Raw genomic sequence first — 17394 nt, 5'->3', positions numbered from 1 at the left:
AATGATTTTTTTAAATTTATGGACTCCAGATTAAGAATTCCTGATATATTACATAGAGGACTGACTTAAGAATCAAGAAAGCCAAAACTGAAGGCCTGCCTCTAACACTTATTTATTGTGTTACTGTGGCTATCACTTAACTTCTCCTCAGGAAACTTTCTAAGACTATAAACTACAAATGAATGTCTTAATCTGCGTTGGTGGAAGTAGTTTCCAGAAGATCCCCTCACAGATTAAATCATAGTTATGTCTAGTTCCTTTTATCCCCCTTTCTTCAGATAAATAAAGTGAATCATTTCTAAGAAGGTTAGTCATAGACACCAAGTAATCAGGACCAGGATTCAAACCCAGGTTTTTCAACTCTGAGTGAATTTTTCTCATTTTTACATTTCCCTAAGCTATCTCATCTCAGATGGTTAGATAGGTAGATAGATAGATAGATAAATTAGATAGAGATATCAGGGTCAGAATTCTTTTTCTTTTAATTTTTTTTAAGTGAGGCAATTGGGGTTAAGTGACTTGCCCAAGGTCACACAGCTAGTATGTGTTAAGTGTTTGATCTGAGGCCGGATTTGAACTCAGGTCCTCCTGACTTCAGGGCCGGTGCTCTTATCCACTGCACCACCTAGCTGCCCCTCAGGGTCAGAATTCTCCAGAGGTCATCCACAACTGGACATGATTGCCTGTGCTTTTTTGTACTTTCTAGGGGACAAGGAGAGAGCAGCAATGCCTGAATGAATAACTACAATAATGACTAATTGGTAATATCTCTACCCTACTCCTAACACTGTCCCATAGACATGTGACAGAAGAAGTAGCAGGAGCAGTAACCCTTGAAAGCAAGAGAAATGGAATTGAACCCATATTCATGAGGGCCTATGAGCTCTAAGAGACCAAGAAATGTGGTCTCCTTTTTTTAAAGCATTGGTTTATCATTATGTGGCCCAATGAATATGAATGGTCAAATGACCTGGATTCAAATCCCCACTCTGCTGCTTAAAATCAGTATGACCTTGGACAAGTCATTCCATCTTTGTGGACTGTAGCTTTGTAATCTATAAAATGTGTGGGCTGGACTAGGTGACCTCAAAGGCCCTTTCTACCTTTAAAATCTATAATCTTATGGGCCTATGCTCCTCCTCACCATTAGTAAAGGCTTTATATCATATTCACCCTTGGACAGTGTCCACCCTACATGACTGGGGTAGCTAGGTGGTGTGGTGGATAGAGCCTACAATCAGTAAGACACGAATTCTAATCTGGCATCAGACACTTACTAGGTATGTGACTCTGGGCAAGTCACTTAAACTTTGTTTGCCTCAGTTTCTTCATCTGTAAAATAAGCTGGAGAAGGAAATAGCAAACCACTTCAGTATCACCAAAACCACTTATATTCCAGGGTTATTGCAAGGATCAGATGAGATACTGCTTAGCAAAGTGCCTGGCACATAGTGCCATATAAATATTAGCTATTAATATTCTTATTTTTACTACTGGGTTCAGGGAAGCTGAGGAAATTGATCTTAGAGTGCAAAGGAAGCACAAACCTTTGGAGGCCGAAGGTGAAATAGGCTGCCAAGTCTGCATTTGCCCTCAGTATGGAGATGACTGACTTTGGCCTTCTTTGCTGCCATGTGTAATTCCTTTGGGCTTGTAGCTATTTTCTTTTCTTTTCTTTTTTTTTAGTGTCACTTTTTTATTAATTTATTTTGATTTATCAACAATCACTTCCATATGATTTTGAGTTTAAAATTTTTCTCCCCCTTCCTCCCCACCACCCTCCCCAAGATGGTGCATAATCTGATATAGGCTGTACATACACATTCCTATTAAACATATTATCACATTAGTGATGTTGTAAGTAAGCATTAGAATCAATGGGAGGAATGACCAGAAAGAGGAAACAAAACTCAACAGAAGAGAAAAAAAATAGCATATAGTATGCTTCTATCTGCATTCAGTTTGTTGCTATTTTCCCAAGATCTCTAAGAACTGGATGCCTTTGGACCAAAAATCTTGAGACAGCTAACTAAGGTTATGATGGGCCAGGTGAAACTCCACCAAGTCGGGAAGACAGATCTGAAAGGAAACACTTGCTGCTCAAACACATCCTGTGACTAAATGAGACCACGAGTTTTGAGTGCTGTTCATCAGGAACCTTTCAGAAACCCCTGAATTGCCTTGAATGACAGAAAATGAGCTTTGATTTCAGTGAATGGTGGGGCAATAATTTTGTCTCAGGATCGCAGGGATTGGAGTGATGCTTTAAAAATGCACTCCACTTTAATTTTGTGTTTCACTTTCCCTAAAATACTCTTGCTCCTATGTAGGACTGACATACCTTGGGTGCTTACATAATCTTAACATAATTGACTGTAATTGACAACATAATGCTGCTGGTATTGTGGAATAAAGGCAAGAAGAAAGAGATACTGATTTTTTTCTCCTTAAAGCAATGGTTAGGTTTAATTTCAAAGTTTTCAGAAAATATTGAAATACGGTAATCAGCATGAAATTTAACCAGGTGGCTATCATATCTCCAGCAAGGACTGGGAGGAGAGGGGTAACATGTGCTGCTGATTAGAGCTGACAGAAATCCCATCAACTGAGGAAAAGCAGGTCAGAATCCAAATTGGGATCTAAGAAAATGTAGATCAGGGCTAGGTCAGGTCAAGAGTCTGATTTATCAAAATGTCCACAAATAAAGTGACTGAAATGGGTGGGTCCAGGAGGGCTCAAAGTCAAAAAGAAGTCTCAAGTTTAGGAGTTTGATGCAGAGAGAGGGAAGCAAGCTACCAGGAATATCACTAGAGCAAGAAAAGTCAATTACCTCTACCAACCCCCCTCCACTTCAACTCCCCCCCCCAATTTCATATATGAGGAAACTAAAGTCTTGAAAGGTAAAATTAATTGCCCAACTTGATCATATGATAAGAAAATTTCTTTCTATTTACCATTCTGCCTACATTTATGTCAGGCAAAATTGCTGCCTCCTCCAGTAGTCTACCTCCTCCAGTCTTCAGCATTTCATGGTACTAGTATATTCTCTTCCATATAGATATTCTCTGTCCCAATCTATTTCTATGTATTTAGAGGTCGATAGAGTATGGGGACTAGAGTCAGGAAGACCTGAGTTAAAATATGGCCTCAGACCCATACTAGCTGTGACCCAGGGCGAGTCATTCAACCTCTGTTTGAATCAGTTTCCCTAACTGTAAAATAATAATAATAATAGTACCTACAATGTAGGGTTGTTTGTGAGGCTCTAATATCTTTAATAACACTTAACACAGTGTCCGGAACAAAGTAGGCATTATGTAAATGTACTCCTTTCCCTTATATGTCTTGGCACGTAGTAGACTGAGGCTACCATTACCTTTCCTGGCTCAGCTGAGTTCCAGAAGCTAGGGGATCTAGCAGCAGAACAACAACAGACCTAGCTGCCGTAAAGAAAGCAGGGGAAAAAAAACACCCGATGCAATTTTTTTTGACACTTTTGGGGTACCTGCCACTCTATGAAGTGATTCATAGCACAAGTGATTGGTTGATTGAAAATCAGCCACATTTCCTCCTGGCCTATAGAAGCAAGCTGGCCTTGTTCTCCAGATTTCTCAGTTCTGGAGGACTCTACTTTTTAAATCTGAGCTTCATTTTATACCATGGATATTCTTCCCAAGTACAATGTGGGGTGCAAGGGTATTATTTCTCTCCCTCTCTTCTGGGAGCAGTAGCGATGATTTATAACAGAAGCACATGGCCATGGTAAACATGTGTTTGCACACAGACTAAGAACAGAGTTCGTGCATACTGTTCCTGAGCCCTGCTGCCATGTGTAGAGAAGAAGAAAAGTAAGATTATGAATTCTTTTTTTCATTTTTTTTTTTGGCAATTGGGGTTAAGTGACTTGTCCAGGGTCACACAGATAGTAAGCGTCAAGTTGGTCTGAAGCCAGATTTGAACGCAGGTCCTCCTGACTTCAGGGCCAATGCTCTATCCACTGCACCACTTAGCTGCCCCAAGATTATGAATTCTTTAAGGCAGTGATGTCACTCATATAGAAAAGGGGGCCACCAATCTGTACAGAAGTATACCAGTGGGCCACACATTGACTTAGTTTTCAAATATAATATTGTCTATATTTTATTACATTTTTATTTAACTTGCTAAATATTTCCCAATTAAATTTTAATCTGGGTCATGACACACTTAAGAGTGTTGTGAACTGAATATGGCTCATATATTGGATACTTCTGCTTTAAGGTAGTATGATAATGTAATCTAGCCTTTTAGCAGAGAAAGGAGTTCTCTTGAGGAGCACCAGCTTTAAAAGTTGCTTTCAAGTTCAAGAATTCCTGAGTTTGAGAGTTTAAGCACTGGTCTTTTCTAGAGAAAGAATAGATTTCCTAGTTTATGCTATTTCTTGGAGAAGGAAAAAGGCAGTCCACATTGCTCTTGCACAGTACCCTATTAGAAGAGTGAAACTTGTGGGTTACTGAGACAGTGTAAACTTGATGAGAAGACTATCGCTTGCTCAGAAAGCTTCAAAGCATGTTTACTTTTTGAGGGTAGCCTAAAGCACAGAGTGATACTAGGAGACTTGGGAAGAATGGTAGAACTCTGGCAAAGGATTCATTAGAATTAGTTGTTCAGTTTTTCAGTCGTGTCTGACTTTTTGTGACCCCACTTAGGGTTTTCTTGGCAGAGATATTTAAATGGTTTGCCATTTCCTTCTCCAGCTCATTTTACAGATGAGGAAACTAAGGCAAACAGGGTTAAGTGACTTGTGCAGAGTCACATAGCTAGGGAGTGTCTGAGACCAGATTTTAACTCAGGAAGATGAGTTTTCCTGACTCTAGGTCTGGCACTCTATCATTCGTACCACCTAGCTGCCCCTCACTAGAATTACAGTTACATAAGTAACAATTCCATGTTTATTTCCCTTTTGGGGGGAGGTGGAGAAGTGAAGGTCTGAGTGTTTCATACTTCTGTATTAGTTTATGGATGCTACTGAGTCCTTAGCCTTTTATGAATTTTCTGTAGAGTGTAATAAAGGATGTCCAATGTCCAATGACCATATGATATTTTGAATACCTGTGTAAGATTTGGACACTCTTCTATTCCATCTGCAACATCCTAGACACAATCTAGATCTAAGCTTTAGTTAGGCAGTTTTGATGGATTAATCCAGGTGGAGGTAATAAACCAAAGGAAAATCATTTGAACCTTTAGGGACAAGCCTTGAGAATGGGATTAGGTTTGTGTCAGCTCAGAGTCTTTGGGTGCCATGGGCTGCAGGTTACACAAGAAACTGACTGCCGCCCTTAAGTTGTTAGTGCTCTCCCCTCTCTATATTTCTCCCAGGCTATCTCAACATGTCTGCTTCTCATTAACACTTTTTCCCTCTCTTTCGCCTCCCAATTTCTGCTTCTTGAGCTGGGTATTTTGTTGTTTAGTCATTTTTCAGTTATGTCTGACTCTTTGAGACTGCATTTGGGGTTTTCTTGGCAAAGATACTGGAGAGTTTTGCCATTTCCTTCTCCAGTTCATTTCACAGATGAAGAACCTGAGGCAAACAGACTTAAGTGACTTGACCAGGGTCACACTGCTAGTAAGTGTCTGAGGCCAAATTTGAACTCAGGAAGATGAGTCTTCCTGATTCGTGATACTCTATCCACTGTGACACCTAGTTGCCCCTGCTCCGGGCATAGCATATAAGATATTTAAACTTAATATCTCTGTGATTTCTTGGACTAAAACTTCCTTCTCGACACCATTCCTTTAAGTGTGTTGCATTCTTCTACTAAAATATAAACTCCAGGAGAGCAGGAACTGCCATTTTTTTACATTTGTATCCCCAACATTTAGCAAAATATTAAATGTTGAATAATTTGTTAAAAATGTATATTTTCTTGTGTTTGCTTAGATATGTACTTATTTTATCCCCCAATTACAACGTAAGCTCCTTGAGGTCAGGAATGATTTCATTTTTGTCTTTCTATTCCCAGAGCCTAGCACAGTGCCATAAACACAGCATTTAGTAACTTGTTAGTTGAAATCAATTCTTTAATTAACCTTCGAAATTTTCCATTTCCTCATCTGTGAAAAATGAGAGGGTTAGATTTTGTAATCCCCAATGTTCTTTGCATCTTTTGATATTAGGACCCTATGGTAATTTCACCCTAAAGTCATTCATCTTTTAAAGTCTTTAATTCCATGTCTTAATCAATGGACAGCTCCAGTGTTCCCCTTATGCATCCTTGCACCTGCAATTAATCATTTAATCAGCACCTAGTATGTATCATGCCCTGTGCCTGGCACTCCTAATACAAGGACAAACCAATGGCCAATCCCTCCCTTCAGGGGGCTTACATTTTTCTCTGCCATTGGTGCTAGACAAAGGAGAGGCCCATGCTCAGAATTTCTAAGTGAAGGAAATGAGTGGAGAGTGCTGTGGAAAGTTATCATTCCAATGACAACGATGCCTCCAATGCCTTTCTTCTTTTTTCCCCACCCAGAATCTGAATTCAAGGAATAGAAAATGGCTGTGAATTGGCAGCTGTTAAAATATTTAGTTTAGTTTAAAAATATATTTTGTACGATCAGTGATTACCAACAGGCAGTTTTCAGAAGATGAAATCAAAGCTATCAATAGTCACATGAAAAAATGCTCTAAATCACTATTGATTAGAGAAATGCAAATTAAAACAGCTCTGAGGTATCAGCTCACACCTATCGGATTGGCTAACATGACAGAAAAAGAAAATATTAAATGCTGGAGGGTATATGGAAAAATAGGTACACTAATGCACTGCTGATGGAGTTGTAAACTTGTCTAACCATTCTGGAAAACAATTTGAAACTATACCCAAAAGGCTATAAAACTATGCATACCCTTTAACCCAGCAATACTACTACTAGGCCTATATTTCAAAGAGATCAAAGAAAAGGGAAATGAACCTATATGTACAAAAATATTTATAGCAGCTCTTTTTGTGATGGCAAAGAATTGGAAATTGAGGGGATGCTCAACAATCGGGGAATCAATGAACAAATTGTGGCATACGATTGTGATGGAGTACTATCATGCTATAAGAAATGGTGAGCAGAATAGTTTTTGAAAAATCTGGAAAGACTCACATGAACTGATGCAAAATGAGCAGAACCGGGAGAACACTGTACATAGTAACAGCAATGTTGTAATGATGAACAACTGTGAAAAAGTTAACTACTCTGATCTATACAATGATTCAAGACATTTCCAAAGAACCCAAGATAAAAAATGCTGTTGACCTCCAGAGAGAGAACTCATGAACTCTGAGTGCAGATTGAAGCAGGCTTTTTTAATTTCCTTTATGTTTCTTGCTTTTTTTTGGCAGCATGGCTAATAAAGAAATATGTTTTGCGTGACTTCACATGCATAATTGATATCGTATTGCTTACGTTCTCAATGAGTGGAAAAGGGAAAGCACTTAGAACTCTATTTTTTAAAATGAATGCTAAAAAAAAGGAGCATTTGTTCAGAAAAAAAGGTATATTTTGTTAAAAAGGACATAGTATTATTTTTTGTAGTCACTGACTACAACAAGATCCCCGCACAGATCTATTTACAGCTAATAAACATTTTTGAAAAAAAATCTTTCCCATGCAGTTGAAATGCAGTTGTATACTTTTGTATTTACCCAGAAAATTTATTACCTTGAATCTGCACATGTAATATGCGTGTGTGCACACCTGCTGACACAACAACAATAATTAAGAAGAAGAACTAGCATCTATATAGTGCCTACTATATGCCAGGCACCGTACTAAATTATAAATATTGTCTCATTTGATGATCACAAAAAACTCTGGAAGGTAGGTACTATTACTATCTACATTTTATAGTTGAGGAAACTGAAGCAAACAGAAGTTGTGATTTGCCCAAGGTGACACAGCTAGCACAATGGGGAAGGGGTAGAGGATATCTTTAACCTAGAAGAACACTGAACCCTGATACAAGTGAAGGCACATGGCTCATTTTTTGGACACATCTAAAAATGCCATGTTTCTCAAGTTTCCTGCAGCGTAGGCGAAACCAAAGTGTACTTTTGACTAAACAACTGATTTTTATGATCCCTTTGGAAGCAACTAAGAATATTTTCATGCAAACTTTGTTTTAGAAAGTACAATTTAGAGGGGCTCGAACTACCCAGTAGTATCACAAAAGCATATTTGTTTGTTATAAAGAAGAACTATTGTGGACCTTTACTGAAGATAATATGGTTTACAGTGTCTGGTACATGGTTAGCCCTTAAAAAATGCTTGTTGATAGAATAGTCTCAGAGAAGACCATTATATAGTAAAAAAATATATATATATATAGTATAAAGCATTGGATCTGAAATCAAATGGCCCGGGTTCATATCCCGGGTCTGCAATTTACTACCTGTGTGACCTTAGGCAAACCATTTCACATCTCTGGGCCTCCATTTTTTTCATCTGCAAAAACAGGAGGTTTGATGGTCCCTTCCAGCTCTAACTCCTATGATACTAGGACAGTCTGGTTTATATTCTTCCCAATAGAACATAGGTTTCTTGAGGACTGGGACTCAGTTTTCATATTTGTCCATAGCAGAGTGCCCTTTCTTTTTTCTTTCTTTCATTCTTTCTTTCCTTCTGTCTGTCTTTCTTTCTTCTTTTTCTTTTTTGGTCTAGGTCTGTGATTTCATTATTGCAGGAATCTTCAAATGTGGGAATTTCTCCCACTGATGCTACTTAGCAACTAACTGTGACAGAATCTCAGAAAGGTTTCTCGAGCACTCAAAGTTTAAATAACTTGCCCAGAATCACACAGCTAGTATGTTTTATAGGTATGATCCAAACCTAGGCCTCCCCAAATTTAAGGCCAGCCCACTTTCCATTAAACACCTGGCTCACAGTTGTTTTTGACAAATGTTTAATGGATTCAGTTTAATTGGATTCACATAAACCAGTCACAAAATAGGCACAGAGGACACCATTATAATGAGGTCCCTCTGTATTTAATATGGATCTGAGATGGCTTAAGAACTATTGTAATAACTCTCCCTTAGAATGAACAGTTATTATATATAAAATGGCAACAATTGTTCTGCATCTCTACCAAGGGATAAAGATGAAATGGGTTTAAGTGTAGACTTAGAAAGAGTTTCAATATGTAAGTTTTGTTGTGTTGCAATGAATAAGGAGAAAAAAAAGCTGTGGAATCACTTTTCCTTGGTGATCTCTAAGAAAATGAGAGACACTCATCATTCCATTTTAAATTATTCTTACTGAAGGCAGGAGAAGGCTAGACTAAATGACTTCTGGAGGTCTTTTCCAAATCTAAGATTCTGAGAATATGCCTGAGGATATTCTGTCTTCTATTAAGTAATGGGAAATTCCATCTTTGCAACAATTCTTGAGTGCAGTACAAACTGACTTCATCAAAACATTGACACTGAAATGTAGTTTTGTAACTGAATTCAGCAGAAGGGCAAGCTGTGGTGAAATCAAATCTATTTTATCAGTTTGTCAGTCAAAGTTGTGATCTAGAACTGTAATAAAATCAATTACTGGGGGTTATGCTTTTAATGAGACTTCCCTACCTCTCCCTTCTCCTGTTGTCAGGATACAGAACTTCAGCACTTTTTGTACCCTGGATGCTACTGTAAATTGTCCTGTTTGGGGGCTCAAATCAGTGAGAGAAAGACATGCATGACTGTGTCTGCCTAAAATACTACTCCGAGAATTCCCTTCTTTTAAAGCAGCCTGATGTAGTGGAAATTTTACTGGACCAGAATGCACTTTAATAAAAATTGATCATGCTGTAACAATGTTCAAGGGCAAAAGAGATAGAAAGGTTTAGTAAATAGAGCTAAACCTAGACTCAAGGCCCACCTTTGACAGATAACAGCTGTTTAACCCTTGGCAAACCTTGCAACTTCTCAGGGTTCTAGGCAACTTTCTAAGACTTCTAGTTGTAGAGATTAAGACAATCTTACGGTAGACATGGTTTCCTCCCCTGGCAGTTCCCTATACCAATTATATTATAGGTCATTCTGTATCCCTATTCTTATATTCAAGGAACATATATTTAAATTTGGCCTCTAACACTTACTGTTTATGTGACTGTGTGGGAAACAATTCATCAGTCTGAAACTAAGTCTTATCATCTGAAAAATGGGTATGATAATATTTGTACTATCTACTTCAAAGGGATACTGTAAAACACCATAGAAATGTGAGTCATTGCTAGGATTATTGCTATTTTGAAGCCAGGTGGTGGGAAATATTACCTGAAATCCAGTATACCATTTGAGCAAAAATTGACATATCTTAAAGTTCTGAGTGAAACCTATTTGGGTTTTCAGGGTGACATTTTGATCTTAGCAAAAGTGTGAGGTGTATAGATCATTTTAAACATTTTATTTAAAACTCACGGGATCACTGCCTGAGATAGCTTCTAATCTAAAATACCTCCTCTTAGAGTTGAGGAAATTGAAGCTCAGGGAGGTCAAGGGACTTGTCCAAAATCACATTTTCTCAGCTAATATTATTCTGCAGTCTCACGGCTGGAAAGTAAGTGGGTCTTTTTATTGCATCAGGAATACAATAAAGAAATTTGACGAGAATAAAGAAAACTTCTTAGAGGAGTATGAAAATAATTGTAATTAAAGATATGAAATTGCTTCTCTGATTATGGTCAAGTTTTTCAAACAATTAGCTATTCACCGAGTATTAGTTGAGCACCTATTATATAACATCATAGTTTAATGGAAAAACTACTAAATTTGAAGTCAGAGAACCTGGATTTGAATCTTGACTCTATCATACTTTGTGACATTCGGCAAGTGACTTTATCCCTCTGGTCCTCAGTTTTCTAATCTATCGATGAAAGAGTCGGACTAAATAATCACAGAGGTCCTTTCCAATTCTTAATACTAGGAATCTATGACTACCAATATTATAGGCACTGTGGGAGAAACAAAGGAAGGATAAGACATTCCCCTACCATCAAAGTGCTTGAGATATACTTGAGGAGACAAGTCTGACACACATAAAACAAGAGAAAATAATATAATTGTGTGATGCAGACATACAGCTGATACATAGTTCAGATTTCAGTCTCTTTTCCCACCCTACTTTCATTTCACAAGCAGCTGTCCTCTAAAAGCACTGTGATGCCTTCATATCAGTTGTAATTCAGCTGCTTCAAGGTCAGTTTGGAATTTTATACAACTCTGCCTCCACTAGGTTAACTAACATTGTCAGAATAATAAAGTTTATCAGAAGTTTCTGCTACGGATAATTTGGAAATCAAACTACATTTGGTAGATACCTTCAAGTTTGTTTTTTTTTTAACTTAAAGTTTTTCCACTTTTCACATCCCTCCAATCAATGATAAATGATGTTCAGTTCATATTTTTTGAAAATGCCCCTTGATTATGGAAATATTCATGCTTATTGATATTTGTCAAGTTCATAATAATAAAAATAAAAACAAAGAAAAAAATTCAGTTCAAATATTACCTTCCACATAAGGCTTTTTCCCCCTGAAACGCCTTCCCTTCAATTCCTAGTGGCTAGTACTCTTCCTCTCCAAATTACCTTGTATTTGTTTTATAAATATTTTGTATAACATGTACATGGCCTGATAGAATAATGTAAGCTCCTTGAGGGCAGGGGCTGGTTCATATTTGTCTCTGTATTCCTAGGACCTAGCAGTGTCTGGCTCATAGAATAGGCACTTAATAAATGCTTGTTGACTGATGAAGTTCATGTTGCAACATTCCCAACAACACTATTCATTACATACCCCTTTCCTCAATCTCTGATTCCTGTACTGTCATGGCTCTTAGCCTTTACTGAAGCTAGGGGGTGAAGTAGATAGAGCAATGGATCAGGCGTCAGGAAGATATGAGTGCAGATCTAGCCTCAGACACATACTAGCTGGGTGACCATGGGCAAGTCACTTAAGCTATGTCTGCCTCAGTTTCCTCATCTGTAAAAATAATGATATTAATAGCACCTACCTCCCAGAGTTGTTGTGAGAATTAAACGAGATAGTATTTATAAAGTGCTTTTTAAACCTGAAAGTACTTTATAAATGCATTACCTATTCTCTATGCCTGGAAAGGTCTCCTTCCTCCACTTTGCCTGTTGAATTCTTACCTGTTCTTTACAGCTCAACTCAAATGCTCTTTCCTTTATGAAGCCTCTCTGCTGATAAGAGGCTTTCCTCCTCTGACTCCACCTAGCACTTTGTGTAGAACCCCTCCAGTCCAAATCACAGCTCAACTGAAACACCTAGTCTTAGAAAGTTGCCTGAGTGGAAGACATTAAATGACACGCTCATAGTCACATCCCTACTAAGTGTCAAGAAAAGATTTAAATCCAGATCTTTATGACTTCAATTGCAACATTCTATACATTACGCTCTGTGATCTTTCTCCACTGACCATGTACTATCCTGTATTATAGCCAAGCTTAGTTTTTGTTCCTTGCTTGTTGTTTTGTTGTTGTTCAGCCATTTCAGTCACGTACAACTCTCCTTGACCCCATTTGGGGTTTTCTTGGCAAAGATAACAGAATGGTTTGCCACTTCCTTCTCTAGTTCCTTTTACAGGGGGGAAACTGAGGCAAACAGGGTTAAGTGACTTGCCAAGAGTCTCACAGCTAGTAAGTGTCTGAGGTTGAATTTTAACTCAGGTCCTTCTACTCAGTGCACTGCTTTCTATATAAGCAATCCTTAAACTAAAGTATTTACTCTTCTAGGCCAGGGACCATCTCGTATCTATACTTACTATTTCTTCCAATGCCTAGCCCACTCTTCTGTATATAGCAGAAATTCAATAACTGTTTGTTGTTATACTATTTTTCACCCAGAAGTAGCATCTTTTAATACTGACAGTCTCCTATAGAGCCATAGTAGAATGGCCTTACTATCACTGGAAATAATATTTTTGAATATTTGGAATATTTGAATAATATATTTGAAGGAGAAAAGTGAAAGACTATAAAGTTAATATCCTTTCCAAAGAAATTGAAATTGAAGCATAATTTGCTCTGTGTTATCTTGAGAAAGATGGTCCAAAACAGGCTTTGGAAGACTGCAAAATAAAGTGACTGGAAGTAATGTCCCACTTACAAGGCCAATTTATAATACTTTGTTTTATTATTGCTAAAATTCATTTCTATCTGATTATAGTATCATAGCATTATAGATCTAAAGCTTAAAAGGTATATCAGGAGCTATCTAGTTCAACTCCTCATCTTAGAGATGGGGAAACTGAAGCCAAGAAAAATGAAGTGACCCAAGATGACATAGGTAGTTAGAGTATAACTCTGATTGTTACACTCTTTCATAAATATCAACAGATCCCTATTCAGGTGTATATCAATTAGTCAATAAGTATTTATTGAGAGCTGACTATAGGCTTAGTCATAGCCATTATTATCAGGGTCAAGTGTCAAGAATATGCCCGGTCAAGACATGACATGTTCCCTCAAACACATCTGGGAAGGTTTTAATGGGCGAGATGGTTGCCAGTATAAGAAGGGATTCCCCTGAGGTGGAGTCACTGTATCTTGCTATTTAAAACTAACTATTCTTGATAACTGAGTGCTAAGTTCAGTTATTTCTATATTAGTAAAAGACAGAAAGTGCTACCAGACACCTCTGAATTTTTGCACCCTAGAAACAGCCCCAGCTACCTCACCCTGGCTACAGCTCTCTTTAGAATTAAGTAGGCATGGTGAAGGTATAAAAGTGTGTAAGGCAACGTCCTTGTACAAACAGCTTTGGACAGGTAGTGCCTTACTTCTCACTAAGTACTTCAGTTCACTCAGCATCTCAGTAATGTGTATAGTGGGGATTGGAAGTAACTAGGTGGCACAGTGGATAAGGCACTGGACCTAAAGTCAAGAATACCTATGTCCAAATCCAACCTCAGACACTTGCTAGTCCTGAGATCCTGGGCAAGTCACTTAGCCTTGGATTCCTCAGGTGTAAAATAGAGATAATAATAGCACATACCTCCCAGGGTTGTTGTAAAAATCAAATGAGGCAATAGCAAAGTGCCTGGCACAGGTTAGGTACTTAATAAATGATTATTTCCTTCTTTACTTACCAGGGTGTCAGTGGTGGGGGTAAGGGAATAAACATTTATATAACACCTACTACATGCTTAGGCACTGTGCTAAAGCACTTTAGAGATATTATAATCTGCACAGATAAACACAATATTCAGGCTGGGCAATATTGCCTCATTCTAAAGAAAGTAGAAATAAGTCCCAGTAAATAGTGAGTGTTGGTGGAGTGCAAACTTGACTTGGTAAGGAAGATCTGAAGTTAAAATGAAAAGTAGTTTCAAGGTCTATTTCACATTATAAAATCTATTTAGGAATGACCTATATATAAACTTTGCAGGCTAGGGGAATTACCTCCCAATATCATCTATTTCTTTTGCAAGTCATAATGTTGATCCCAGGGAATTCAGGAATTTAAAAGTCATTGCTGTGCATATACATGTGCATATCCCTTACTCTCGCTTCAGTGACTGGAGACCACACAAAACCCTTACCTAGATTTAACAGTGATGAATCATTTTTCTTGTTTCACTAAATCTCATGGGGCTCCTCAGCTTTGAAAGGCTGACACCATGGTCAGTCTAGATCTTTTTTAACCAAGGCACAACACTTCAAAAAAGCTGGTAAGGCACAACACTTCAAAAAAGCTGGTTAAGGGCCTCTCTAAGGGATTCCAAATGTCAGAATATCATGTCCAGTGCATCCAACTGTAATTCAATTTAAAAGAAAATTTTTTTTTTCCTCCTCACTTTCTTACTGCTACCTTTCGAAGTAAAGACTATCACTGTATTAATGAAACACGTAAATAAATACAATGACCTTTCTGTGTTGGCTCTTCATTTATCCAGATTGGATGAACTGCCTGTGGTTTCTGAATGAATACCATGTTTTCCCCCTCCCCATTTCTAGCCAAGGATGGTGGGATCATGCAATTATAGGAAGTTGACATGCCAATCAGAGAAAAATAAACTTTTTTTTTCAGGACACTACATCTGCCTCATAAATTACTTTAATTTAAAGGGCAATTTCAGAAGATTCACTACTTTAAGCCCACAAATGGTGCAATGACTCTTGTAAAGTCATATTTGTCCCTGAAACTTCAGTAACCTGAAGTCTGCATGCTTCATTGCCTGCAGCAGACAAATTCTGACAATCCAGAATGGGCCTGAAAAATCTCACTTAAAGTTATAGAAAGTGGAGAAAGTGGTTCAAAAAACACAATTCATCTTACCGCTCATTTAACTTGAAATGATTCTAACTCTGTTATACTGCCTGAACAAGTGTTTTTTTTTCCCCTTTGGTGTCTTGTTTTTTTTTTTTTTTTGATGAAAAATATTACAACCCTCTTGTTTTCAGTTTGAGGTTTTATAGGAGGAAAGAAATACCAGATCTTTGATGCCATACAACCCACCAGTAGATCAGTCGGTGGCAGACCATTATTTTTGCCCAGAGAAAATTCCCAACCTTTTTTTTTTTGTATGCAAATACACACTCCCACAATTCCTGGAATCCCTACTACATTCATAACTCAGTATTGACTGACACAGAGATACAGATACAAACTCCTCAGGACACATGGGAAGCCAGTCTTCACTGGAGCCATGACATATATAGTTATGTTACCACCTGAACTTGTAATTAGTAATACACACACACACACACACACACACACACACACACACACCCATATATACATATATGCATATCTTACCCTCCTCCCTCCAGGCAATGAAAGAAATTTCCCAAACTATTCAGGATTCCCTCTCCCACTTCCATTCGCTGATTTTTTTTTAACCCTTAACAAAGATATAATTGCAGGGTCTCAGAAGCAGCTTTTTCTTTTAATTTAAATTTTTTTCTTTTCTCATTTAATTACTTAATGTCTAACTGTAAAATTCATTATTTCCTTCATTCAGCACTTCCCATCTTCGACTCCCCCCACCTCCCACAAAATCGCCTTCACAATGAGACCTCTGCATTTTCTTTTCTTGTTTAGGGTAAGAAATGAAGAGCTTCCTCTTTAATTGGCAGAAGCATGCAGGAGCATCATACCTTCAATTTAGTGTTGGGATACCTCACTTGCACCCTGGCTGTTGTCTTATTGGAGACGGCAGCCTGCCTGAGATCCTCTAGCACTGAAATTATATCATCCAGCACGCATTTCTTATCCTGATTTCTCAACGCACACAGATGGGAAAAAGTATAATTATAGCCCTTGTGGTTCACCTTCATTTCCAGCACGGCTCGGTGGGTCTGCAGGATCCCCTCAGCCTGGAGCAAAATATTGTGTCCGGGTGGGGAGAGGAGGATTACCCTGCCATACCTCCCAGGGGTGTGCAAGTCCGAATACAGCTGGCTTTTGGACTGGTCCAGGGGGAAGAGGCTCCCCGCCAGGCTCCGCTCGATCTTCGCCAAGCTGTGGCTGGGAGCGACCAACCGCTCCAGGTCGCTCTCGGGCTGGAAGCGGTTGAGCACGCTGAAGCCGAAGATAATGGTCAGGACTGCAGGCACGGTGAGGAAGAAGACGGGGTGCCGGCTCACGCACAAGCCCAGCCTGTGGCAGAACGACTGGAGCCCTCTGCGAATGACCTGCCGCAGCATCCTCCACCCGATCCAGCTCGCAGACGCTCCCGGCCGTCTTAAAAAGCACATGTGACATGTGTAAGCGCCGGGCTGTCCCCCCCTTTCATCCCGGATTCCCCCACCCCCCAGCTGATACCCCCTCCCCTCCGGCCACCGCCACCGCCGCGACTGACAAACCCCCTCCCCCCTCCCTTTTCACCTCCCTAACCATGCCTCTTGTCTTTCCCCATACCCACCTCCATGCACTCCTACTACTCTTTCAAACACTGCAGCAAGTTGCAGCAAGGCGGGCACAAATGGATAGCGGGCGTGGGGGCAGGGAGGTGGGGAAGCAAGCAGAGACGGGTCCAGGGGATGGAGAGTGGGGGGGACTCAGGCTGGACACCTAGGCGCCAGGGACCCCACCTCCCCCCTCCTTCCTGACGCCCCTCTCCGCTTCTCCCTGGGCCCCCAGCTCACCGCATGGGCAGCTTTCTCTTTCTCTCTCGCTATCCCTTCATCTCTCTGCTGCAGTCCCCCCCGACCTCCCTCGGAGGAGGTGGTTCGGTGTGGAGCTGTCCCAGGGCTATCCTATCAGTTCGGCTGGATTTATGTACTTAACTAGAACCATGTGCCTCGGTGTTGTAAGAGGCAGACATGTGCCCCAGGATGGGATGGGAGGGGGGAGAAAAGGAGGGGGCGGAGGAAGCAGAGGGAAAAAGGGGACAGAGAGATGCTTTTTTT

General features: G+C 39.4%; 1 protein-coding gene across 1 annotated transcript in view; it reads right to left on the bottom strand.

Annotated features, from left to right (window-relative positions):
- The window catches only part of PTCHD4 (patched domain containing 4), a 297104-nt gene extending 280364 nt beyond the window's left edge, over positions 1 to 16740 (bottom strand). The window contains exon 1 of the mRNA XM_027838452.1: positions 16315 to 16740. Coding sequence (XP_027694253.1) covers positions 16315 to 16740 — 426 coding nt within the window. The remainder of the gene's footprint in view (positions 1 to 16314) is intronic.
- Positions 16741 to 17394: the final 654 nt, after the last annotated feature.

This window comes from Vombatus ursinus, unplaced genomic scaffold (assembly GCF_900497805.2).
Source record: "Vombatus ursinus unplaced genomic scaffold, bare-nosed wombat genome assembly UNPS02014826.1, whole genome shotgun sequence".
NCBI classification, from domain to species: domain Eukaryota; kingdom Metazoa; phylum Chordata; class Mammalia; order Diprotodontia; family Vombatidae; genus Vombatus; species Vombatus ursinus.
The sequence above is the reverse complement of the archived record's forward strand: the minus strand, read 5'-3'. Positions and strand labels throughout refer to the sequence as shown.